This window comes from Ranitomeya imitator, chromosome 6 (genome assembly GCF_032444005.1).
Source record: "Ranitomeya imitator isolate aRanImi1 chromosome 6, aRanImi1.pri, whole genome shotgun sequence".
NCBI lineage: Eukaryota > Metazoa > Chordata > Amphibia > Anura > Dendrobatidae > Ranitomeya > Ranitomeya imitator.
Window position 1 is genome coordinate 273,190,509 of NC_091287.1, and position 26,778 is coordinate 273,217,286.

Consider the following 26,778-nt stretch of genomic DNA (forward strand, 5'->3'; position numbering starts at 1 on the left):
AGGAAGGAAGGCTGTTGGAAATAAGCATTGCGCGTCCGAGGGTGATTAGATTCTTATTAGGTATATACTCACCCTCGGACGCGCCCTGCTTCTTTATTTGGAATGAATGTTTATTTGCAATGTGGTGTTGACTTTCTCTATTATTTTGGTAATTAATGATTTTATTATTTTCATTATTTTGCATCTTCTCGGCAATAATATAAAGAAGACGCGACAGGACAACACTCGGTGGATGCCATATGTGTGTTTTCAATTTAAAAAAACTTTCAGTTAACTACTTGCAGGAGAAAGTAATTGTAGCTGGTGGCCATTTTTAGTACTGTACCAGATTTTAGTTGTGTGTTTGTTTTTAATGTTAAAATGTCTGCATTTGATATCTCACCAGTATTTTCTTTTTTATAAGCAAAATACTTATTTTTATATTTTCTGATGTTGGTTCCAGGGGTACACGGCCAGCAGTGCCCTGGTCAGTGTAGTAGTAGTTGAAAGAATGGACCGCAGACAGGCATCGAAGGCCTAAAATAAAAACACATGGCTGTAGGCAATTTTAAATTGGTTCCAGGGGTACACGGACAGCAGTGGTGTGGTCAGTGGAGGCCTAGTGGAAGGAGTGACCGCAGACAGGCATCGAAGGCCTAAAATAATAACACATGGCTGTAGGCAATTTTAAATTGGTTCCAGGGGTACACGGGCAGCAGTGACCTGGTCAGTGTAGTAGTAGTTGAAAGAATGGACCGCAGACAGGCATCGAAGGCCTAAAATAAAAAAATTGGGCTGGCTGTAGGCAATTTTAAATTGGTTCCAGGGGTACACGGGCAGCAGTGGTGTGGTCAGTGGAGGCCTAGTGGAAGGAGTGACCGCAGACAGGCATCGAAGGCCTAAAATAATAACACATGGCTGTAGGCAATTTTAAATTGGTTCCAGGGGTACACGGACAGCCGTGGTGTGGTCAGTGGAGGCCTAGTGGAAGGAGTGACCGCAGACAGGCATCGAAGGCCTAAAATAATAACACATGGCTGTAGGCAATTTTAAATTGGTTCCAGGGGTACACGGGCAGCAGTGACCTGGTCAGTGTAGTAGTAGTTGAAAGAATGGACCGCAGACAGGCATCGAAGGCCTAAAATAAAAAAATTGGGCTGGCTGTAGGCAATTTTAAATTGGTTCCAGGGGTACACGGACAGCAGTGGTGTGCTCAGTGGAGGCCTAGTGGAAGGAGTGACCGCAGACAGGCATCGAAGGCCTAAAATAATAACACATGGCTGTAGGCAATTTTAAATTGGTTCCAGGGGTACACGGACAGCAGTGGTGTGGTCAGTGGAGGCCTAGTGGAAGGAGTGACCGCAGACAGGCATCGAAGGCCTAAAATAAAAACACATGGCTGTAGGCAATTTTAAATTGGTTCCAGGGGTACACGGACAGCAGTGGTGTGGTCAGTGGAGGCCTAGTGGAAGGAGTGACCGCAGACAGGCATCGAAGGCCTAAAATAATAACACATGGCTGTAGGCAATTTTAAATTGGTTCCAGGGGTACACGGGCAGCAGTGACCTGGTCAGTGTAGTAGTAGTTGAAAGAATGGACCGCAGACAGGCATCGAAGGCCTAAAATAAAAAAATTGGGCTGGCTGTAGGCAATTTTAAATTGGTTCCAGGGGTACACGGGCAGCAGTGGTGTGGTCAGTGGAGGCCTAGTGGAAGGAGTGACCGCAGACAGGCATCGAAGGCCTAAAATAATAACACATGGCTGTAGGCAATTTTAAATTGGTTCCAGGGGTACACGGACAGCAGTGGTGTGGTCAGTGGAGGCCTAGTGGAAGGAGTGACCGCAGACAGGCTTCCAAGGCCTAACATAACAAAATTGGGCTGACTGTAGGCACTTTTAAATTGGTTCCAGGGTAACACGGCCAGCAGTGCCCTGGTCAGTGTAGTAGTAGTTGAAAGAATGGACCGCAGACAGGCATCGAAGGCCTAAAATAAAAAAATTGGGCTGGCTGTAGGCAATTTTAAATTGGTTCCAGGGGTACACGGGCAGCAGTGGTGTGGTCAGTGGAGGCCTAGTGGAAGGAGTGACCGCAGACAGGCATCGAAGGCCTAAAATAATAACACATGGCTGTAGGCAATTTTAAATTGGTTCCAGGGGTACACGGACAGCAGTGGTGTGGTCAGTGGAGGCCTAGTGGAAGGAGTGACCGCAGACAGGCTTCCAAGGCCTAACATATCAAAATTGGGCTGACTGTAGGCACTTTTAAATTGGTTCCAGGGTAACACGGCCAGCAGTGCCCTGGTCAGTGTAGTAGTAGTTGAAAGAATGGACCGCAGACAGGCATCGAAGGCCTAAAATAAAAACACATGGCTGTAGGCAATTTTAAATTGGTTCCAGGGGTACACGGACAGCAGTGGTGTGGTCAGTGGAGGCCTAGTGGAAGGAGTGACCGCAGACAGGCATCGAAGGCCTAAAATAATAACACATGGCTGTAGGCAATTTTAAATTGGTTCCAGGGGTACACGGGCAGCAGTGACCTGGTCAGTGTAGTAGTAGTTGAAAGAATGGACCGCAGACAGGCATCGAAGGCCTAAAATAAAAAAATTGGGCTGGCTGTAGGCAATTTTAAATTGGTTCCAGGGGTACACGGGCAGCAGTGGTGTGGTCAGTGGAGGCCTAGTGGAAGGAGTGACCGCAGACAGGCATCGAAGGCCTAAAATAATAACACATGGCTGTAGGCAATTTTAAATTGGTTCCAGGGGTACACGGGCAGCAGTGACCTGGTCAGTGTAGTAGTAGTTGAAAGAATGGACCGCAGACAGGCATCGAAGGCCTAAAATAAAAAAATTGGGCTGGCTGTAGGCAATTTTAAATTGGTTCCAGGGGTACACGGACAGCAGTGGTGTGGTCAGTGGAGGCCTAGTGGAAGGAGTGACCGCAGACAGGCATCGAAGGCCTAAAATAATAACACATGGCTGTAGGCAATTTTAAATTGGTTCCAGGGGTACATGGGCAGCAGTGTATGGTCAGTGGAAGTCTAGTGGAAGGAGTGACGGCAGACAGTCTTCGAAGGCCTAACATAACAAAATTGGGCTGACTGTAGGCACTTTTAAATTGGTTCCAGGGTAACACGGCCAGCAGTGCCCTGGTCAGTGTAGTAGTAGTTGAAAGAATGGACCGCAGACAGGCATCGAAGGCCTAAAATAAAAACACATGGCTGTAGGCAATTTTAAATTGGTTCCAGGGGTACACGGACAGCAGTGGTGTGGTCAGTGGAGGCCTAGTGGAAGGAGTGACCGCAGACAGGCATCGAAGGCCTAAAATAATAACACATGGCTGTAGGCAATTTTAAATTGGTTCCAGGGGTACACGGACAGCAGTGGTGTGGTCAGTGGAGGCCTAGTGGAAGGAGTGACCGCAGACAGGCTTCCAAGGCCTAACATAACAAAATTGGGCTGACTGTAGGCACTTTTAAATTGGTTCCAGGGTAACACGGCCAGCAGTGCCCTGGTCAGTGTAGTAGTAGTTGAAAGAATGGACCGCAGACAGGCATCGAAGGCCTAAAATAAAAACACATGGCTGTAGGCAATTTTAAATTGGTTCCAGGGGTACACGGACAGCAGTGGTGTGGTCAGTGGAGGCCTAGTGGAAGGAGTGACCGCAGACAGGCATCGAAGGCCTAAAATAATAACACATGGCTGTAGGCAATTTTAAATTGGTTCCAGGGGTACACGGACAGCAGTGGTGTGGTCAGTGGAGGCCTAGTGGAAGGAGTGACCGCAGACAGGCTTCCAAGGCCTAACATAACAAAATTGGGCTGACTGTAGGCACTTTTAAATTGGTTCCAGGGTAACACGGCCAGCAGTGCCCTGGTCAGTGTAGTAGTAGTTGAAAGAATGGACCGCAGACAGGCATCGAAGGCCTAAAATAAAAAAATTGGGCTGGCTGTAGGCAATTTTAAATTGGTTCCAGGGGTACACGGGCAGCAGTGGTGTGGTCAGTGGAGGCCTAGTGGAAGGAGTGACCGCAGACAGGCATCGAAGGCCTAAAATAATAACACATGGCTGTAGGCAATTTTAAATTGGTTCCAGGGGTACACGGGCAGCAGTGACCTGGTCAGTGTAGTAGTAGTTGAAAGAATGGACCGCAGACAGGCATCGAAGGCCTAAAATAAAAAAATTGGGCTGGCTGTAGGCAATTTTAAATTGGTTCCAGGGGTACACGGACAGCAGTGGTGTGGTCAGTGGAGGCCTAGTGGAAGGAGTGACCGCAGACAGGCATCGAAGGCCTAAAATAATAACACATGGCTGTAGGCAATTTTAAATTGGTTCCAGGGGTACACGGACAGCAGTGGTGTGGTCAGTGGAGGCCTAGTGGAAGGAGTGACCGCAGACAGGCTTCCAAGGCCTAACATAACAAACTTGGGCTGGCTGTAGGCACTTTTAAATTGGTTCCAGGGGTACACGGGCAGCAGTGGTCTGGTCAGTGGAAGTCTAGTGGAAGGAGTGACCGCAGACAGGCTTCCAAGGCCTAACATAACAAAATTGGGCTGGCTGTAGGCACTTTAAATTGGTTCCAGGGGTACATGGGCAGCAGTGTATGGTCAGTGGAAGTCTAGTGGAAGGAGTGACGGCAGACAGTCTTCGAAGGCCTAACATAACAAAATTGGGCTGACTGTAGGCACTTTTAAATTGGTTCCAGGGTAACACGGCCAGCAGTGGCCTGGTCAGTGTAGTAGTTGTAGAAAGAAGGGACCGCAGACAGGCTTCGAAGGCCTAACATAACAAAAATGTCAAAACAATGGTATTGTCAGTGCCAGGCATTGAAGGATGTCAGCGCCTAGACTACACATTGGTGAAGCTGTGAGAGATAATTTTGCTAGTGGTAGAGCACTGTTTGAGCTGGGGGGGGGAACTGTCTTGTGGCCGGCGTTACAGGCACAGGGCCCCTCATATTACAACGGTGTGTCTGACGTTGGGTGCGCACCACCACCGCCAGAGACACTTTATTGTACTATGAGGGACCCAGTGGCAGTGCCGTCGACCAAAAGCGGCCACACCCACCTCTTCAGACAAACAGCACTCTCAAGGGTCCAAGCGCAAAGTGGCGATAGCACGGCCCCGTGTGGGGAGTTTGGCCATTTCGTGAGGTGGAAACATGTCGTATGCTGGACAATCAGGTGAAGAAAATTACGAGATTGGAAAAGTCATTCAGAATAGTCCACAGGCAAGACCTTTTCATAGGAAAGCTAGGTGTCAGCCGGGCAGGGTGGGGCAAAAGATTTTGAAATCCAGTTGTGGTTCATTTTAATGAAGGTTAGATCATCTACATTTTGGGTAGCCAGACGAGTCCTTTTTTCTGTTAGTATTGAACCTGCAGCACTGAATACTCTTTCTGATAGGACACTAGCTGCCGGGCAAGCAAGCTCCTGCAATGCATATTCTGCCAATTCTGGCCAGGTGTCTAATTTGGATGCCCAGTAATCAAATGGGAATGACGGTTGAGGGAGAACGTCGATAAGGGATGAAAAATAGTTTGTAACCATACTGGACAAATGTTGTCTCCTGTCACTTTGAATTGATGCTGCAGTACCTGTCCTGTCTGCGGTCATAGAAAAATCACTCCACAACCTGGTCAGAAAACCCCTCTGGCCAACGCCACTTCTGATTTCTGCCCCTCTAACACCTCTGGTCTGCTGGCCCCTGGAGCTCGTGTGAGAACGATCACGGGCGCTGTGTGCAGGGAATGCCAGAAGCAAACGGTCAACAAGAGTTGATTGTTTTGTTGCTAATATTAGTTCCAAGTTCTCATGTGGCATAATATTTTGCAATTTGCCTTTATAGCGAGGATCAAGGAGGCAGGCCAACCAGTAATCGTCATCGTTCATCATTTTTGTAATGCGTGTGTCCCTTTTGAGGATACGCAAGGCATAATCCGCCATGTGGGCCAAAGTTCCCGTTGTCAAATCTGCGGTTGTGCTTGGTTGAGGGGCAGTTGCAGGCAAATCTACGTCACTTGTGTCCCTCAAAAAACCAGAACCCGGCCTTGCCACGCCACCAATTTCCCGTGCCCCCGGGAAAGCTTCCTCATTAAAAATATACTCATCCCCATCATCCTCCTCATCCTCCACCTCCTCTTCGCCCGGTACCTCGTCATGTACACTGCCCTGACCAGACAATCGCTGACTGTCATCAAGGCTTTCCTCTTCCTCTGGTGCAGACGCCTGATCCTTTATGTGCGTCAAACTTTGCATCAGCAGACGCATTAGGGGGATGCTCATGCTTATTATGGCGTTGTCTGCACTAACCAGCCGTGTGCATTCCTCAAAACACTGAAGGACTTGACACATGTCTTGAATCTTCGACCACTGCACACCTGACAACTCCATGTCTGCCATCCTACTGCCTGCCCGTGTATGTGTATCCTCCCACAAAAACATAACAGCCCGCCTCTGTTCGCACAGTCTCTGAAGCATGTGCAGTGTTGAGTTCCACCTTGTTGCAACGTCTATGATTAGGCGATGCTGGGGAAGGTTCAAAGAACGCTGATAGGTCTGCATACGGCTGGAGTGTACAGGCGAACGGCGGATATGTGCGCAAAGTCCACGCACTTTGAGGAGCAGGTCGGATAACCCCGGATAACTTTTCAGGAAGCACTGCACCACCAGGTTTAAGGTGTGAGCCAGGCAAGGAATGTGTTTCAGTTGGGAAAGGGAGATGGCAGCCATGAAATTCCTTCCGTTATCACTCACTACCTTGCCTGCCTCAAGATCTACAGTGCCCAGCCACGACTGCGTTTCTTGCTGCAAGAACTCGGACAGAACTTCCGCGGTGTGTCTATTGTCGCCCAAACACTTCATAGCCAATACAGCCTGCTGACGTATGCCAGTAGCTGCCCCATAATGGGAGACCTGGTGTGCAACAGTGGCAGGTGCGGATGGAGTGTTTGTGCGACTGCGGTCTGTGGACGAGCTCTTGCTTCTGCAGGAGGACGAGGAGGAGGAGGAGGAGGGGGTGCGAACGGCTACAGACAACTGTTTACTAGACCGTGGGCTAGGCAGAACTGTCCCAAACTTGCTGTCCCCTGTGGACCCTGAATCCACCACATTTACCCAGTGTGCCGTGATGGACACGTAACGTCCCTGGCCATGCCTACTGGTCCATGCATCTGTTGTCAGGTGCACCTTTGTGCTCACAGATTGCCTGAGTGCATGGACGATGCGCTCTTTAACATGCTGGTGGAGGGCTGGGATGGCTTTTCTGGAAAAAAAGTGTCGACTGGGTAGCTCGTAGCGTGGTACAGCGTAGTCCATCAGGTCTTTGAAAGCTTCGCTTTCAACTAACCGGTAGGGCATCATCTCTAACGAGATTAGTCTAGCTATGTGGGCGTTCAAACCCTGTGTACGCGGATGCGAGGCTAAGTATTTCCTTTTTCTAACCATAGTCTCATGTAGGGTGAGCTGGACTGGAGAGCTGGAGATCGTGGAACTAGCGGGGGTGCCGGTGGACATGGCAGACTGAGAGACGGTGGGAGATGGTATTGTTGCCGCCGGTGCCCTAGATGCAGTGTTTCCTACTACGAAACTGGTGATTCCCTGACCCTGACTGCTTTGGCCTGGCAAAGATACCTGCACAGATACAGCAGGTGGTGCGCTAAATGGTGGTCCTACACTGCCGGAAGGGATGTTGCGTTGATGACTAGCTTCATTGGCCGAGGGTGCAACAACCTTAAGGGACGTTTGGTAGTTAGTCCAAGCTTTCAAATGCATGGTGGTTAAATGTCTATGCATGCAACTAGTATTGAGACTTTTCAGATTCTGACCTCTGCTTAAGGAAGTAGAACATTTTTGACAGATGACTTTGCGCTGATCAATTGGATGTTGTTTAAAAAAATGCCAGACTGCACTCTTTCTAGCATCGGATACCTTTTCAGGCATTGCAGACTGAGCTTTAACCGGATGGCCACGCTGTCCTCCACCAGGTTTTGGCTTTGCCACGCGTTTTGGGCAAGATACGGGCCCGGCAGATGGAACCTGTGGCGATGTTGATGCCTGCTGCGGCCCCTCCTCCTCCTCTGCTTCAGAACTGCTGCCGCCTGCACCCTGTTCCCCCAATGGCTGCCAATCGGGGTCAAGAACTGGGTCATCTAATAACTCTTCTTGTACCTCCTGCGCAACTTCGTCTGTGTCACCGTGTCGTTCGGTGGTATAGCGTTCGTGATGGGGCAACATAGTCTCATCAGGGTCTGATTCTTGATCAGCACCCTGCGAGGGCAATGTTGTGGTCTGAGTCAAAGGACCAGCATAGTAGTCTGGCTGTGGCTGTGCGTCAGTGCACTCCATGTCAGATTCAATTTGTAATGGGCATGGACTGTTAACTGCTTCACTTTCTAAGCCAGGGACGGTATGTGTAAAGAGCTCCATGGAGTAACCCGTTGTGTCGCCTGCTGCATTCTTCTCTGTTGTTGTTTTTGCTGAAGAGGACAAGGAAGTGACTTGTCCCTGACCGTGAACATCCACTAACGACGCGCTGCTTTTACTTTTACCAGTTTCACGAGATGAGGCAAAAGAGCTAGAGGCTGAGTCAGCAAGATAAGCCAAAACTTGCTCTTGCTGCTCCGGCTTTAAAAGCGGTTTTCCTAATCCCAGAAAAGGGAGCGTTCGAGGCCTTGTGTAGCCGGACGACGAACCTGGCTCCACAGCTCCAGACTTAGGTGCAATATTTTTTCCCCCACGACCACCTGATGCTCCACCACTACCACTACCCTCATTACCAGCTGACAATGAACGCCCCCGGCCACGACCTCTTCCACTAGACTTCCTCATTGTTTTAAAAACGTAACCAAACTAACGTTATTTGTTGCAGTCACACAACTTACACGGTGAGCTATAACTTCAGTATGATTTAGCTACCCCTTTACAGGTTGGTGAGACCACAGCGAAAATCAGGCCCAATGTTACACACTCTTTTTTTGGTGGCTGCAAATTAGAGAGATGCCCCACACGCAGGACTGTCACTGAAGCACAAATGTTAATATTAATGTCACACTATTATTTTTTTTTTATTTTTATTTTTTTCAGGAACACTTTAGAAACCCCCCCAAAAAAAAAAAAAAGATTTTTGCAGGGAGAATTTAGAAAACAAATGTAACAAACTATATGCTTTCTATGGGCCACTGAGTGAGAGATGACGCACACAGGAATCAGGAGTGGCACACAAGCCCAGAGGCCAATATTTTTCTACCAATGATTGATGGAGTTATTTTCTCTGGTAGATTTTGGAACCCAAATCAAGGAAAAAAAATGTAGGCTTTCTATGGACCACAATTGGAGAGAGAGAGAGAGAGAGAGAGAGATGGCACACCCAGGAGTCAAGACTGGCACACAAGCAGAAAGGCCAATATTAATCTCCCACTGTTTTTTTTTTTTTTTTTCAGGGAGACTTTAGAAAAAAAAATAATAAAAAAAATATGATTTTATCAGGAAGAATTTAGAAACCAAATAAAATAAAATGATTTTTTCAGGGAGAATTTATAAAACAAATAAAAACAAAAATAGGCGTTCTATGGCCCACTGACTGAGAGATGACGCACACAGGAGTCAGGAGTGGCACACAAACCCAGAGGCCAATATTTTTCTACCAATGATTGATGTAGTTATTTTCTCTGGTAGATTTTAGAACCCAAATCAAGGAAAAAAAATATAGGCTTTCTATGGACCACAATTGGAGAGAGAGAGAGAGAGAGAGAGAGAGAGAGAGAGAGAGAGAGATGGCACACCCAGGAGTCAAGACTGGCACACAAGCAGAAAGGCCAATATTAATCTCCCACTGTTTTTTTTGGTTGTTTTTTTTTTTTTTTTTTCAGGGAGACTTTAGAAAAAAAAATAATAAAAAAAATATGATTTTATCAGGAAGAATTTAGAAACCAAATAAAATAAAATGATTTTTTCTGGGAGAATTTATAAAACAAATAAAACCAAAAATAGGCGTTCTATGGCCCACTGACTGAGAGATGACGCACCCAGGAGTCAAGACTGGCACACAAGCAGAAAGGCCAATATTAATCTCCCACTGTTTTTTTTTTTTTTTTTCAGGGAGACTTTAGAAAAAAAAATAATAAAAAAAATGTGATTTTATCAGGAAGAATTTAGAAACCAAATAAAATAAAATGATTTTTTCAGGGAGAATTTAGAAAACAAATAAAACCAAAAATAGGCGTTCTATGGCCCACTGACTGAGAGATGACGCACCCAGGAGTCAAGACTGGCACACAAGCAGAAAGGCCAATATTAATCTCCCACTGTTTTTTTTTTTTTTTTTCAGGGAGACTTTAGAAAAAAAAATAATAAAAAAAATGTGATTTTATCAGGAAGAATTTAGAAACCAAATAAAATAAAATGATTTTTTCAGGGAGAATTTAGAAAACAAATAAAACCAAAAATAGGCGTTCTATGGCCCACTGACTGAGAGATGACGCACCCAGGAGTCAAGACTGGCACACAAGCAGAAAGGCCAATATTAATCTCCCACTGTTTTTTTTTTTTTTTTTCAGGGAGACTTTAGAAAAAAAAATAATAAAAAAAATGTGATTTTATCAGGAAGAATTTAGAAACCAAATAAAATAAAATGATTTTTTCAGGGAGAATTTAGAAAACAAATAAAACCAAAAATAGGCGTTCTATGGCCCACTGACTGAGAGAGAGAGAGAGAGAGATGGAACGCTTAGTACTGGCACACAAGCCCAAAGGGCAATATTAATCTCCCTTTTTTTTTCCAGGGAGAATTTCTAAAACCCAAAAAAAAAAAAAAATAGGCTTTCTATGGCCCACTATTTGTGAGAGAGATGGGACGCTCAGGACTGGCACAGATGGCACGCTCAGGACTGGCACAGAAGCCCAGAGGCCAATATTAATCTCCCTTTTTTTCTGGGAGAATTTATAAAACCAAAAAAAAATTTAAATAGGCTTTCTATGGCCCACTATTTGTGAGAGAGATGGCACGCTCAGGACTGGCACAGATGGCACGCTCACAACTGGCACACAAGCCCAGAGGCCAATATTAATCTCCCTTTTTTCAGGGAAAATTTATAAAACAAAAAAAAAAAATAAATAGGCTTTCTATGGCCCACTATTTGTGAGAGAGATGGCACGCTCAGGGCTGGCACAGATGGCACGCTCAGGACTGGCACACAAGCCCAGAGGCCAATATTAATCTCCCTTTTTTTCAGGGAGAATTTATAAAACCCCCAAAAAAAATAAAATAGGCTTTCTATGGCCCACTATTTGTGAGAGAGATGGGACGCTCAGGACTGGCACAGATGGCACGCTCAGGACTGGCACAGAAGCCCAGAGGCCAATATTAATCTCCCTTTTTTTCTGGGAGAATTTATAAAACCAAAAAAAAATTTAAATAGGCTTTCTATGGCCCACTATTTGTGAGAGAGATGGCACGCTCAGGACTGGCACAGATGGCACGCTCACAACTGGCACACAAGCCCAGAGGCCAATATTAATCTCCCTTTTTTCAGGGAAAATTTATAAAACAAAAAAAAAAAATAAATAGGCTTTCTATGGCCCACTATTTGTGAGAGAGATGGCACGCTCAGGGCTGGCACAGATGGCACGCTCAGGACTGGCACACAAGCCCAGAGGCCAATATTAATCTCCCTTTTTTTCAGGGAGAATTTATAAAACCCCCAAAAAAAATAAAATAGGCTTTCTATGGCCCACTATTTGTGAGAGAGATGGGACGCTCAGGACTGGCACAGATGGCACGCTCAGGACTGGCACAGAAGCCCAGAGGCCAATATTAATCTCCCTTTTTTTCTGGGAGAATTTATAAAACCAAAAAAAAATGTAAATAGGCTTTCTATGGCCCACTATTTGTGAGAGAGATGGCACGCTCAGGACTGGCACAGATGGCACGCTCACAACTGGCACACAAGCCCAGAGGCCAATATTAATCTCCCTTTTTTCAGGGAAAATTTATAAAACAAAAAAAAAAATTAAATAGGCTTTCTATGGCCCACTATTTGTGAGAGAGATGGCACGCTCAGGGCTGGCACAGATGGCACGCTCAGGACTGGCACACAAGCCCAGAGGCCAATATTAATCTCCCTTTTTTCAGGGAAAATTTATAAAACAAAAAAAAAAATTAAATAGGCTTTCTATGGCCCACTATTTGTGAGAGAGATGGCACGCTCAGGGCTGGCACAGATGGCACGCTCAGGACTGGCACACAAGCCCAGAGGCCAATATTAATCTCCCTTTTTTTCAGGGAGAATTTATAAAACCAAAAAAAAAAATAAATAGGCTTTCTATGGCCCACTATTTGTGAGAGAGATGGCACGCTCAGGGCTGGCACAGATGGCACGCTCAGGACTGGCACACAAGCCCAGAGGCCAATATTAATCTCCCTTTTTTTCAGGGAGAATTTATAAAACCCCAAAAAAAATAAAATAGGCTTTCTATGGCCCACTATTTGTGAGAGAGATGGCACACTCAGGACTGGCACACAAGCCCAAAGGCCAATATTAATCTCCCACTGTATTTTTATCAGGGAGAATTTATACACCCCACAAAAAAAAATACAGAAAAATGAAAAGGCTTTCTATGGCCCACTATGTGAGAGAGATGGCACACACAGGGATAGCACTCTAGCAGAAATGCCAAATTGCCAATCTTAATCTCCCACCAAAAAAAAAAAAAAAAAAAAAACAGGGAATGTCCTACAATTACTATCTCCCTGCCTGCAGTAATCTCAGCCAGGTATGGCAGGCAGCTACTATCTCCCTGCCTGCAGTAATCTCAGCCAGGTATGGCAGGCAGCAATAAGGAGTGGACTGATGCACAAATGAAATAAAAAGTGTGGACAAACAAAAAAGATAGCTGTGCAGAAAGGAAGGAACAAGAGGATTTGTGCTTTGAAAAAAGCAGTTGGTTTGCACAGCGGCGTACACACAGCAATGCAGCTATCAGGGAGCCTTCTAGGGCAGCCCAATGAGCTACAGCGCTGAGGGGAAAAAAAAAAAAAAAAAAACTTCCACTGTCCCTGCACACCGAGGGTGGTGTTGGACAGTGCAAATCGCTGCAGCACAAGCGGTTTTGTGGTTAATGGACCCTGCCTAACGCTATCCCTGCTTCTGACAAAGCGGCAGCAACCTCTCCCTAAGCTCAGATCAGCAGCAGTAAGATGGCGGTCGGCGGGAACGCCTCTTTATAGCCCCTGTGACGTCGCAGACAGCAAGCCAATCACTGCAATGCCCTTCTCTAAGATGGTGGGGACCAGGACCTATGTCATCACGCTGCCCACACTCTGCGTTAACCTTCATTGGCTGAGAAATGGCGCTTTTCGCGTCATTGAAACGCGACTTTGGCGCGAAAGTCGCGTACCGCATGGCCGACCCCGCACAGGGGTCGGATCGGGTTTCATGAAACCCCGACTTAGCCAAAAGTTGGCGACTTTTGAAAATGTTCGACCCGTTTCGCTCAACCCTACTGGCTGCTATTTTTCTGAACTGTAAAGAACGATTGAAATGTTAAAAAATAAAAAATATCCTAATGCTCACCCCTCACCTCTCTCTCACCTCCATTTCTTACCTTCACTCGTCCAGTGCTCGCTTCTTTTTCCAAGCACAACCATTCACACTTAAATCCCTGGGTCTCTCATGCTAGTCTGGGACATCTGGCTTTGATGGAACCCATGAGAATTCTGCACATGGTAAGATTATGATGTTGTGAGCTTTTACTTGCCTGCACAAAACCCTCCCAGGCCTTTAGAATGATGAAAACATGCAATGAAAAATAAATGAGTGATGGTGAGAGAGAGTGAGGCCAGAGAGATGAGCGGTGAGGTGAGTTTAAAGGGGTTTCTTTAATTTTTTTTTAATCGTTTTACACTTTACGTTTATTATGCTTTTGGGTGATTAGAGAACCCAGAGCATGGTAAGGGACACTAGCTTGAGGATAACTACTTTATTTGTGACTTAAAATTTTCAGGAAAATTTGTGCAGACAGGCCAATTTGAATGTAACCTGATCCGCACATCTCTACTGAACGTGCATTAATTTTAAATGCATTGATGAATGGCCAGCAATATACGGAAGAAGAATTCAAAATAGCTGCTTCTACAGCACAACTCTATATAAAAGTAGCACGCTGTGCAGTACTATGCCATTTGAATAGTGCAACTTTTTTATAGTTTCTGTATTAAAGTCCCCTGTAGGAAAATAACAGTGTATTATTTGGTGATGATTGCTACATATGTATCCCAATCTGACAATTGTGTGACTCTGCATAATAGGGCCTCATCACTGAAAGTGCCAAGGACAGCAGGAGCTGTAACTACAGCTGTGTCTTCCATCAGATTCATGCTGTTTTAACCATAAGCTACATGAATTAGATATGGGATACATTATTGCAGCCAGGTATCCTTTACTAGCGCTGTGGCGTTTCAGAAAAAATGTGCTTTGAAAAGTCACTCAGGGACTCTGTGTCTCATCTGCATAGTCCAATGAGGCCCCCCAGCTGACTTCTTCCCTCCTTGTTCCAGTTGACTGACAGGTCTCTTGTTAAGTGTGTACCTGTGTCAGTTATAGTGATCAGGGTGGAAAGTAGCCTACGGGGACCACATCAGATTAGTCCGCTAAGACACATAGTTTCCCTCCAGCTTTTCAAAGTCAAATGCAAACTTTCAGAGTAGATCATACTTGGATGCATTTATGTATCTGATTCTGAATCTTATGACAGGTCTCCTCAATTTTTTAAAAGGGTAAAATTGCAAACTGCAAATAACAACAAAGTTTGCAATATACCTTTTAATTAAAAAATATCAAGAAAGTAATGATTTTTGCACTAAGTTACTGCCCAAATCTCTAGTCTTTCAGTGGTGGACAGTTTCTTGGGCAAGGAAGTCAGCACTTGCAAGACCTTCACTATGGAACTTGCAAGTGCTGCTCTGAACTTTGTAGCACCAGCATCAAAGCCCATGTGCCACTTCAATGTAGCAATCATGGCGTTGGGCCAAATTGTTAATAATCAGCACACTGCATCCCAGCCAGCAGGAAGCCAGGATCTATATGTATATCTATCTACTGTATCTATCTATCTATCTATCTATCTATCTATCTATCTATCTATCTATCCATCTATTTCTAACATATTATGTTTCCTTAACCAAAATATATTAGCAGAAAATAACACACATAGAACTGAAACACTCTAAAATATATATTTTTTACAATATGCAAATTCAGTATATTATTTTAAACGTAAAAAATACTTACGAAGCAGAATTATGATACAGAGAAGAATCGCGATCAGAGCTCCTGTACTAAGTCCAGCAGGTAGGAGTAAGGCCTCAGCACTGCAGGACTGCATGTTTCCTTTATTATCACATGTACATACTCTTATAGTTAGTGTTCCAGTGCTACTTTGGATGGGGTAATCATTGTCAGATATGACCACTGGTAGAAGGTAAGTGTTTATTTCATGTCTGTTAAATCCATTTCTTCTTGTTAAGATTCGAGCAGTGTTATCTATCAAAGATAAAAATGGTTACTCTTATCAGTTTAGTAGAAATACGACTAAGGGTATGTGCACCTGTCAGTATTTTCTAGCCGAAATTTCCTGACAAAAACCAGACATTTCTGCCAGAAATCCGCATGCTTTTTTTTGCGTTTTTTTCATGGTTTTTATGCATTTTTGACCCGTTTTTTGTGCGGTTTTTTTGCATTTTTCCCCCAATGCATTATGTAGCGGGAAAACCGTGAAAAATCTGCAAAATTAATGAACATGTTAATGTTTTGACCACGATGCGTTTTTTTGCAGAAAAAAATGCATCATGTGCACAAAAATTGCAGAATGCATTCTAAATGATAGGATGCATATGTAGGCGTTTTTTAATGCATTTTTATAGCGTTTGTATCACGAAAAAATGTGAAAAAAACTGAACGTGGGCACATACCCTTAATGGAGAATTAGTAACATAAGTAGCTGTATGACGAAGAAAAGTGAATGGAAATTCTAATAGCATAATAGCAGGAGTAAAATACCCAGTAAATCACAACAGGTCATACAGTTATATGAAAAAGTTTGGGCATCCCTATTAATCTTAAGCTTAATGTTTTATAAAAATTGCTTTTTTTGCAACAGCTGTTTCAGTTTCATATATCTAATAACTGTTGGACACAGTAATGTTTCTGCCTTGAAATGAGGTTTCTTGTACTAACATAAAATGTGCACTCTGCATTCAAACAAAATTTGACAGGTGCATAAGTTTGGGCATCCTTATCATTTTCTTGTTTTAAATACTCCTACCTACTTTTTACTGACTTACTAAAGCACTTTTTTTGGTTTTCTAACCTCATTGAGCTTTGAACTTCATAGCCAGGTATATGCAATCATGAGAAAAGCTACTTAAAGTGGCCACTTGCAAGTTGTTCTCCTGTTTGAGTCTCCTCTGAAGAGTGGTATCATGGGCTCCTCAAAACAACTGTCTAATGATCTGAAAACAAAGATTATTCAACATAGTTGTTCAGGGGAAGGATACAAAAAGCTGTCTCAGGGATATAACCTGTCAATTTCCACTGTGAGGAACATAGTAAGGAAATGGAAGAACACAGGTACAGTTCTTGTTAAGGCCAGAAGTGGCAGGCCAAGAAAAACATCAGAAAGGCAGAGAAGAAGAATGGTGAGATCAGTCAAGGAGAATCCTCAGACCACCTCCAGAGAGCTGCAGCATCAACTTGCAACTGTGCATCGGTCAACTATACAACGCACTTTGCACAAGGAGAAGCTGTATGGGAGACTGATGCGAAAGAAGCCGTTTCTGCAAGCACGCCACAAACAGAGTCGGCTGAGGTATGCAAAATCACATTTGGAGAAGCCAATTTCTTTTTGGAAGAAGGTCCTGTGGACTGATGAAACCAAGATTGAGTTGTTTGGTCATAGAAAAAGGCGTTATGCATGGCAGCCAAAAAACACAGCATTCCAAGAAAAACACTTGCTACCCACAGTAAAATTTGGTGGAGGTTCCATCATGCTTTGGGGCTGTGTGGCCAATGCCGGCACCGGGAATCTTGTTAAAGTTGATGGACGCATGGATTCCTCTCAGTATCAGCAGATTCTTGACAATAATGTTCATGAATCAGTGACAAAGTTGAAGTTACGCAGGGGATGGATCTTTCAGCAAGACAATGATCCAAAACACCGCTCCAAATCTACTCAGGCATTCTGTTGTGAATTCTGTTGTCAGGCTCCCTCCTGTGGTCATGAATGGTACTTCGGCTGGTTCTGTCCATGGACTTTCTCTGGTGCCTGTGGGTGTTTCTGAGTTTCCTTCCACAGGTGACGAGGCTTATTCGTTAGTGGGCTGCTCTATTTAACTCCACTTAGATCTTTGCCCCATGCCAGCTGTCAATGTTGTACTATGGCTCTAGTTCGCTCCTGGATCGTTCTGAGTTCCTGTTGCTCCAGCAGAAGCTAAGTTCCTCTGTGCTATTTTGCTTGTTTGCTATTTTTTCTGTCCAGCTTGCTTTTGTCAATATTGCCTTGCTTGCTGGAAGCTCTGGGACGCAGAGGGGCGCCTCCCGCACCGTGAGTCGGTGCGGAAGGTATTTTTCCCTGCACTCTCTGCGTGGTCTTTTGTAGGTTTTTGTTCTGACCGCAAAGTAACCTTTCCTATCCTCGGTCTGTTCAGTAAGTCGGGCCTCACTTTGCTAAATCTATTTCATCTCTGTATTTTCATCTTTACTCACAGTCATTATATGTGGGGGGCTGCCTTTTCCTTTGGGGAATTTCTCTGAGGCAAGGTAGGCTTTATTTTTCTATCTTCAGGGCTAGCTAGTTTCTTAGGCTGTGCCGAGTTGCATAGGGAGCGTTAGGCGCAATCCACGGCTATTTCTAGTGTGTTTTGATAGGTTTAGGGATTGCGGTCAGCAGAGTTCCCACGTCCCAGAGCTCGTCCTTATTATCAGTAACTATCAGATCCATTATTTGTCCTAACCACCGGATCATAACAGCAGTCATGCAGAGGAACAATTACACTTTTCTGGAATCCCAGTCCCCAGACCTGAATATCATTGAACATCTGTGGGATCATTTTAAGGGGGCTGTCCATGCTCGGCTACCATCAAAACTTAACTGAACTGGAATTGTTTTGTAAAGAGGAATGGTCAAAAATATCTTCATCCAGGATCCAGGAACTCATTAAAAGCTAAAGGAAGTAACTAGAGGTTGTTATTTTTGCAAAAGGAGGATCTACTAAATATTAATGTTATGAATTAATGAAATAGATGTTGCAAAAAAAAACAATTTTTATAAAACATTACGCTTAAGATTAATAGGGGTGCCCAAACTTTTTTTATATAACTGTATTCATGATCTATTTGTACCATTATAATTCTGCTATTGTAAGAAAGATAGAGTGGGGTTCTGATACATATGCACCCCCAATAGTGAGGAGAATAAGGGATTATAGTGCTTTTTTTGATCATGGAAGGCCACATATTGTTATTCTTGCTGTGTTTGCTACCATGATAAATAAAGGGCACAACAACAGAATATCTGGAAAACTAAATGAAAAAGGTCTCAGATCTATCAACGGAACACGGTGCAAATTGCTAATTACCAATTGAGTGTAAATTTTACATTTATATGGTACAATGATTTCATTTGGTGCTCTGCTTACGCACCATTATTTGTAAGCTGGCTTTGGGAATTCAACCTTCTCATTAATTTAGTGATTGATTTAAATATTCCATAATAATTAATTACCATTAAAATAAAACCCAAAAATATAAATAAAACTACTTTATTTTCTAAGGATTGTCCACTGCTGATATAACAGTCCAGCATGCAGCTCAATCTCTGATCCACTAGTTCGGCCTCGCTCCTAATCCATAGCGTAAGTTTGATTAATTATTTTTTCTTGTTCATTCTGTCTGTTTTGGATGACAGTTTTCAGTCCATTTATTAATTAAATCCTTGCTTTGATTACTGATCTTTTACACCCTCATCCTGCATCTTCTCATGAATTTCTCCTATTATACTACCTAGGTACTATTTTATTCCCTCTTCCCTAGCATAAGGAATATTCATCATCCTAGGTTACTGTTCATGATCGAAACTTAATTCTCTGAGTATCTAAACCCAACTTCCTTGATTCTGTGTTAATAATCCTGATTTGTCCTTGAGCTCTTAGTCTGAAATACAAAATCTGACTAATTTTCAGACTAAATACAACTACATTTTGTAGGGAACCATCTCTGGAAATGAACTTGCAATGGAAAAAAAACAGCTACTGCATCACAACTTGCATTTGTTCATGTAACTCTCTGAGATTATTTACTAAGAAAGTACTAGATGGTTTTGAAATCCTCTTTGGAGCAGTTTATTGGACTCGTGGTTCACATGATTCATGTGAGTGATTCAAACCATTGTGTCCAAATATATTTCTACATGACACAGCTGCAAAGATTTGAAAAATTTATCAATTTCTCTGTAATAGGTTGTGGTCATGTTTCTGTGATATAATGCATGGGATTCACACATACAATGGGGAAAATGAGTATGTAATACACTGTCGATTTTGCAAGTTTTCCTATCAATAAAGGAGAGGTCTGTAATTGTTATCATAGATAGACTTCAGCTGTGAGAGACAGAATCTTAAAATAAAATAAAATCACATTGTATGATTTTTACGTAATTAATTTGCATCATTTTATTGCATGAAATAAGTATTTGATACAATAAAAAAACTTAATATTTGGTACTTAAACCTTTGCTTGCAATTACAGAGGTGACATGTTTCCTGTAGTTCTTGACCAAGTTTGCAGTGCAACAGGGATTTTGCCCCAATTCTTACAGAGCCACTCCTTACTTGCACTGGGAGTGTGTTTCAGGTCATTGTCATGGAGGAAGACCAAGCCATGACTCATCTTCACTGTTCTTACTGAAGGAAGGATGTTGTTGGCCAAAATCTCTTAATACATGGCTTCATCTATTCTCTCATTGATACGGTGCAGTAGTACTCCCCCCTTTTCAGAAAAGTTACCTCAAAGTATGATATTTCCCCTGCCTTGATTCATTGTTAGAACAGTGGTTGCACTCATCCTTCTTCATCTTCCAAACATGGCAAATGGAGTTAATACCAATTGTTCTATTTTGGTTTCATCTGACGACGTGACCTTCTCCTATGCCTCCTCTGGATCATCCAGATGGTCTTTGGCAAACTTTAAACAGGTCTGGAAAATGTACTGGCTTGAGCAGGGGGACATTGAATGCCCTGCAGGATTTTAATCGATGACGGCGAAGTGAGTTACCAACTGTAATGTTTGAGACTGTGGTCCCAGGTCTCTTAGGGTTATTGACCAGGTCCTCCCTTTTAGTTCTGTGCTGATTCCTGACCTTTCTCAGAATCATCCTTATCCTAAGAGGTGAGATCCTTTCCCAGACCAAAGAAGATTAGTCATCTTTTGTTTCTTCCACTTTCCAATAATTACGCCAACAGTTGGTGCCTTTTCGCCAAGCTGATTGCCTACTGTTCTATAGCTCATCCAAGTTTTATGCTGGTCTACAATTTATTCTCTGGTGTCCTTATACAGATAAAAACTACAGACCTCTCCATTCTTTGTAGATGGGAAAACATGCAAAATCGGCATTGTATCAAATGTTTATTTTCCCACTGTACCATTCACATGACTAAACTGTAATCTTTCATTTCAGAAATTCACTGTTGTGCAATTTTTATTTTCCAGGATCTTGAATCATCTCACTGTTCTTTCCAGTACATTGTCTCATTTACGAGCACTTGTTTGATATTTAGAATTTAATATATTTCACTGTTTGTAACACAAAAAATCTCAGTTTTATTTATCAATATTTTTCCTCAGTTTTACTTTATTGCACACTGCATGAAAAAGTTTTACCATTATAATCATGTAATAGCCTTAACATAGTTTTTGTTTAGTTTTTTTGTTACATCACATTATTTTCTCTATAGATCATCTTTTATTCAATAAAAGTAAATTCAGCATAGACTCTCTTCTGTATATCTGTCCTCTTTAGAGACTCTTGGTCAGAGTAGCCACATTATGAATATTTGTATATATGCAACTTGTATTTCAATAATCATAGTGGACTTTGGTTGCCGGACAAAGTATTCTGTATACCTTTCATCTATCCTATGTGTAATCTTAGTGTTCATTGGTGGCCAAGTGTCCTGGGACTTCTTCACCCTAATTAGAGGATGCATCTAATTAGTGCTTGGGTAATATTCCCTTCTATTTTAAGTCTATCTCAAAAGTTTGGCTTCCATGTGATGCGGCTCACTTGAGTTTTTTGCATTCATTTTCCCCTGAGCGATAAGGACCAGGGCCTCATTTACCCAAACATACTTTTAATATTGTCTTCAGTCATTTTTTCTTATTATTGGTAGCATGCCCCAGTTTAAAAAGCTAGAATTTCCTCTTGTGTGCTTTGTTTACTTGGAAGCAAAACATATCTCAGGGTATAGAGAGGCTGCTGGGTTGTTACTTCTTTTTTTAGTATTTGCAATTGCCACTTTATTATTTTGTACTTTGTTGATTCCTATTTACATAGCTGATTTACTGCTCTAAATTTTCTATGCTCTGTGCTCTCTGAACTGTTTTCTTTATGTCCCTTAACACTTTTTTCTGTTCATTCATTTTTCAAATTTGATTGTGTTTTATTCCACTTTTTTTGGCAATATAAATTAAAAAAGCATAGTGTTTTGGCAGGTTTTTTTTTTTAAGGCGTCCACTGAAGCAGTTAACCTGTCTGGCAGTTTTATATAACAGTCCAAAACCAGAAAAAACTTGGCACTCTGAAGGAAATTTTGGCGAGCAATGAAAATGTTTATTGATGAGCATCCATAAAGGCAAGTTGAATGTTTTCGGTCCACATCCGGAACTTCATCAGTACAAATATGCTGGTATTGAGAGAAACATGTATCCTGTCTCTATCAGTTCCAAATGACGTTTTGGGGTAGCCTGGATGCAGCCGGGAATCCTGTATGAGTCAGCGCATGGGGAGAGCGATGGATGTTCCTTCAGAGTGCCAAGTTGTTTATGGTTTTGGACTGTTTTGGGTTGGATACCCAACTTGAGCACCTATCTCACACATTATGAGTGCCCTAGTGCTCCATTTCAACAGTTTTAAATAACAGGTCATTAAGGTTGTGGCAAAGTCAAATATGTGTACTTTTTTGTTATATACACATTTATTGGTACTTATTTTTATTTTGTATTTACTGTGTGATATTTTATTTTAATTTGTTAACAATTTTCTTTGCTTTTGTTTACTCTTTTACTTAGTCCCTCTGTGGGAATTTAACTTTCATTACTCTGAACGCTGGTAAAATGCATTGCAATTCACCAACATTGCAATGAAGTATACATGTCAGTGATACACTGGCAGAAGCCTCTTAGACAATCATCCTGGCATGGTCTAACAAGGTTACGATAGCTGGAAGACCGAGGGATCATTATAACGACCGAAGGTTGATATAGCAACTAGACCCCTCTCAATTTCCTAGCCTTCAAAATGCAGGCACAATTCCAGGCTGTGAGAGCTGGGGCTTGGCTATCATATAATCAGAGCTTCCAGTTGAAATCGCCAAAGATATACCTACACATCAAAGATCAAATCACCCCTTCCAAACCATGAAGTGCAGGTACATCACAGGTCATGGAGGGGTAATTGAAACAAAAAAAGCACTTGTGGACAACCACTATAAATTCTGAAAATAATGTACAGTTGAATCGTTTTTAAATAATTTAATAAATGCAACATTTTAAAAAGTGATAACCAATTTAGCGCATTTTTTAAAGAAGATACTGGATTGCACTAGTGTTTTTCATCATTAATTTTTTAGCACAGTCACATTAAGCTATCAAATATTTTCCCAATATACATTTTTTATTTTATATTAAATACATCAACATCATTTTTATACCTTCATTGTCTTGGACTGTAAAGTTTGGGTTAACTGATGCTAAACTGAAGAAGAATTTTTGTCCACCTGGTGGCTCATCTTTGTCCACTGCACTTATGGTCTGAATTAGCTGTAAAAAAAATATATAAAATTATACTTAAAATAATCATATAATACAATAATGAAGACTTATCCTTGGTTTAATTATTAGTTTACAAAAGATAGCACATAGAACTGGAAAGAGAACTGCAAATGTGATGCTAAATAATGTTAAAAGGGCTCATTCCTCATATTTATATGCCAATGAGATGCTTGAAGCACGGTGGCGCGAGCAGCCTGATTTGAAGCATTCTTTCTCTCTCACAGTATTGCCTCTCAGTTCTGTTCCCACTGCATTGATAAACATTAATAGACCACACTGAGTTAGCTGATGGCTAGATGGGAAAAATGGAGAACGCAGCCCATGGTCCTGCTGTATAACCATTGACTTACCCAAAAATAAGAAGTGATGTTGAAGCAATGTTAGCTGTTCCAAAAGTAGACATTCTATGTTTTTCTAGAAATACATGCTGTCACACTCAGGTCAGGAGAGCTGATGGCCAGTTTGAGTATTGTAGTATGATCCTCATGTGAGTAATATGGACATCTGACTGCACCCTAAGGCCAGGGTAACACTTGCGAGTTCAATGCGAGAAACTCGCGTGAGTCTCTCGCATCAAGTCCCGGCACTGCCACCGGTGGTTCAGACTGGAGCATGCAGCTGAAAGAAATACATGCAGCCACAAACTCCAGTCCCGAGTGCCAGCGGCAGTGCCAGGACTTGATGCGAGGGACTCACGTGAGTTTCCCGCATTGAACTCACAAGTGTGACCCCAGCCTAAAAATGATAAACTGCTGCTGAAATCTAGTGAAGTCAGTTTACAAAGTATCAATAATTTTGAAACAGTTGTTGGTCACAAAAAGCAGAAAATAGTCTTTACCAGCATGCCCCATAAATATGCCATAAAATCATGTTACAGAAAGAAAAAATCTTTTACATTGAAAGAATATGGTTTTGCAACATGCTTGACTATTTCTCCTTGTTTATGGCTTTTTTCACTGATTATATCAAAACAGTAAACCATATGTGCTATTGTAAACAGATGTTCACAAGTGGGATTCTGCAGCATTTTTGCTCCATATTTTATACAGCTTTCTTGGTGCATGAAATATGCAGCCTTTTACAGTACCAGCATTGTCAGTGAGATTTCTAAAATCTCATTCACGTGCTGTTTTCTTTTCATGCATATTTCTATCCCTGTTGCATTTTTGCCGAGATGGAGCAAGCCATTTTTCAGCACTATTCAAATACATGAGCGGAAAATGCAAGTAAAAATACTGGAAATAAATGCAGTTAAAAACGCTGCAAAAATGAAATGTGTGAATAAATCCTTAGTGACTGTGAAAAAGAAGACTGAAATTGGGTCCATCTACTTATGAGGCCAAATATCTCAAAATCGCAATCACAGGAAAGGAGCTCAAGTGTTCTACTTGTTCATAGAGAGAAAAAATGTTGCTGTAAAATCATAACTGCTTTGTCACCTCCTCTTCCTATGTTACTCTGAACTCAATGTATAGTGTGGTAACGCATTAATCCTGAAAGTCAGTTTGTCACTGTTTGGGCTCCAGGTTGCCATATCAACTATGCATTATGAGTGTCAATAGGTTACAGCCAACTCCCGCTCAACTGTTTAGATGCTACCATCACTATTTATTTGTTGATGTAGTGCATCAAGTCCAAGTTCTTGCTTTTAGTTTTTTATTTATTTTAACATGGAATGCTAAGCCCCAAGTCCAAACCCAAATCCATATCATATATTGCCATGTTTGGAATTATGTTCTTTTTTTACCTATTTTTCATTTGTTTATTTGCACTAACCCTTTACCGCATCATGTCAATATGTAATCTACTTTTAGTGTTTTCATTTCAGCATTATATGTCTACATTATTATATCCTATCAATATCATATACTTCCATATGTTGCCCTTAAGTGTGATGTACTTTTACCTATGTGTCATTGGTTTATGTGCTTTGACTTTTGACCCTGTGATATCATGGTGTAACCCCTTTTTTAATATTTTTATTGTAAAATAGATTTTTTATTTGTTATATCTGAGGTCTATGCTACCGAGTATTACCATTGTGTATTATGTAATTGTCTCATTTGTTTATTTGCACTGAACTCATAATACCATCATTTAGTCCTAAACTTGCCATATTGCCTATTTATACTATATTTGTTGCAACGTTAGAGATAAGCTGATCTTTTGAAAGGAGAATTCAACTACTTTGCCAAATTTTCATCCAAAATTTGACTTGCATCTGATAACTTTGCCTGAATTTCAATACTAGAAAATTGTAAATACTTGAAAAATACACATTGGGACAGGAGAGAGAGAGAAAGGACCCTGTTGACCATAAGAGCTTACACTCTACATTAGAACGAAAATTAACCTGAGATGAAAAAATCTTTAATTCTACAGGAGAGAGAGAAAGGACAGTGATGACTAAAACAGCTTAGGCCTCTTTCACACTTCAGTTGTTTTGCGTCAGTCACTACCGACATAGTGACAGATTGACGAATCCGTCACAATTGTTGAGAAAACGGTTCTAACGGATCTGTTTTTTTTATGTTTTTTTACACTCTACAGGCGAGAGAGGGCGCGTAAGAGAGAGAGAGAGAGAGAGTACCCTGCAGATCAAAAGAGCTTATACTGTATAGAAGAAAGAAAGAGCATACACTCTGCACAAGAGAGAAACTTACCCAATGATTCTGGAGATGGAAAATAACTCTGCTGTATAAACTGTGCTCCACTGGGATCAACTGCAGCCCAGTTACTGACCACCACTGTACAAGGTATGATAATCCATAACTTGTCATAGCTGCAGGGTGTGACATGACTTTAGTCTGCTCACTGATGCTTCAGCAATGTGGGATATTGTACTGGGACAGTTTTTTTTTGTGAACCACAAATACAATTTCAAAATGTCTTAAATTAATTGAAACCACAAATCTCAGGTAATTAGTCTTGAACTCAATCCTCCGCAATCTGCTCATCTCTAGCTAACATGTATACATGGCCTAAAAAATACCTCTGTCCAATATTGTAAAGCCATGTATTCATTTAGTTTTAATAAATTATTTTGTATATACTATTTGACTGTAAGCGAGACTCAGAAGATTCTATATTCTTCCTTTTTTATCTTTTACTTTAACTATTTATTCGATAGACAGTGCTTTTTGCATCTAATCATCCTCTGGGGCAAGATGCTGCCGATCTATTCCATCCCTTACTTTTTTCAATATGGTTGTTCCTGTAAGTTTCACATCCCTCTAAGATGAGAGTTCTGCCATATACCTTTTCTGTCAGATTTTTCTAACCCTACCCAATTAACCCCTTCATGAGCTTGGGATTTTTCGTTTTTCCGTGTTCGTTTTTCCCTCCCCTCCTTCCCAGAGCCATAACTTTTTTATTTTTCCGTCAATTTGGCCATGTGAGGGCTTATTTTTTGCGGGATGAGTTGTACTTTTGAACGACATCATTGGTTTTAGCATGTCGTGTACTAGAAAACGGGAAAAAAATTCCAAGTGCGGTGAAATTGCAAAAAAAGTGCAATCCCACACTTGTTTTTTGTTTGGCTTTTTTGCTAGGTTCACTAAATGCTAAAACTGACCTGCCATTATGATTCTCCAGGTCAGTAAAAGTTCATAGACACCTAACATGACTAGGTTATTTTTTATCTAAGTGGTGAAAAAAAATTCCAAACTTTGCAAAAAAAAAAAAAAAATTGCGCCATTTTCTGAT

The 26,778-nt window shown here is 41.9% G+C and overlaps 1 protein-coding gene across 2 annotated transcripts in view; it reads right to left on the bottom strand.

Annotated features, from left to right (window-relative positions):
• LOC138642453 (cadherin-10-like) overlaps positions 1-26,778 on the bottom strand; it is a 1,145,040-nt gene that overhangs the window by 35,849 nt on the left and 1,082,413 nt on the right. For both annotated transcript variants that reach the window (XM_069730607.1, XM_069730608.1), the window contains exons 10-11: positions 22,953-23,061; positions 15,262-15,513 (exon numbers count right to left, since the gene is read on the bottom strand). In XM_069730607.1, coding sequence (XP_069586708.1) covers positions 15,262-15,513; positions 22,953-23,061 — 361 coding nt within the window. The remainder of the gene's footprint in view (positions 1-15,261; positions 15,514-22,952; positions 23,062-26,778) is intronic.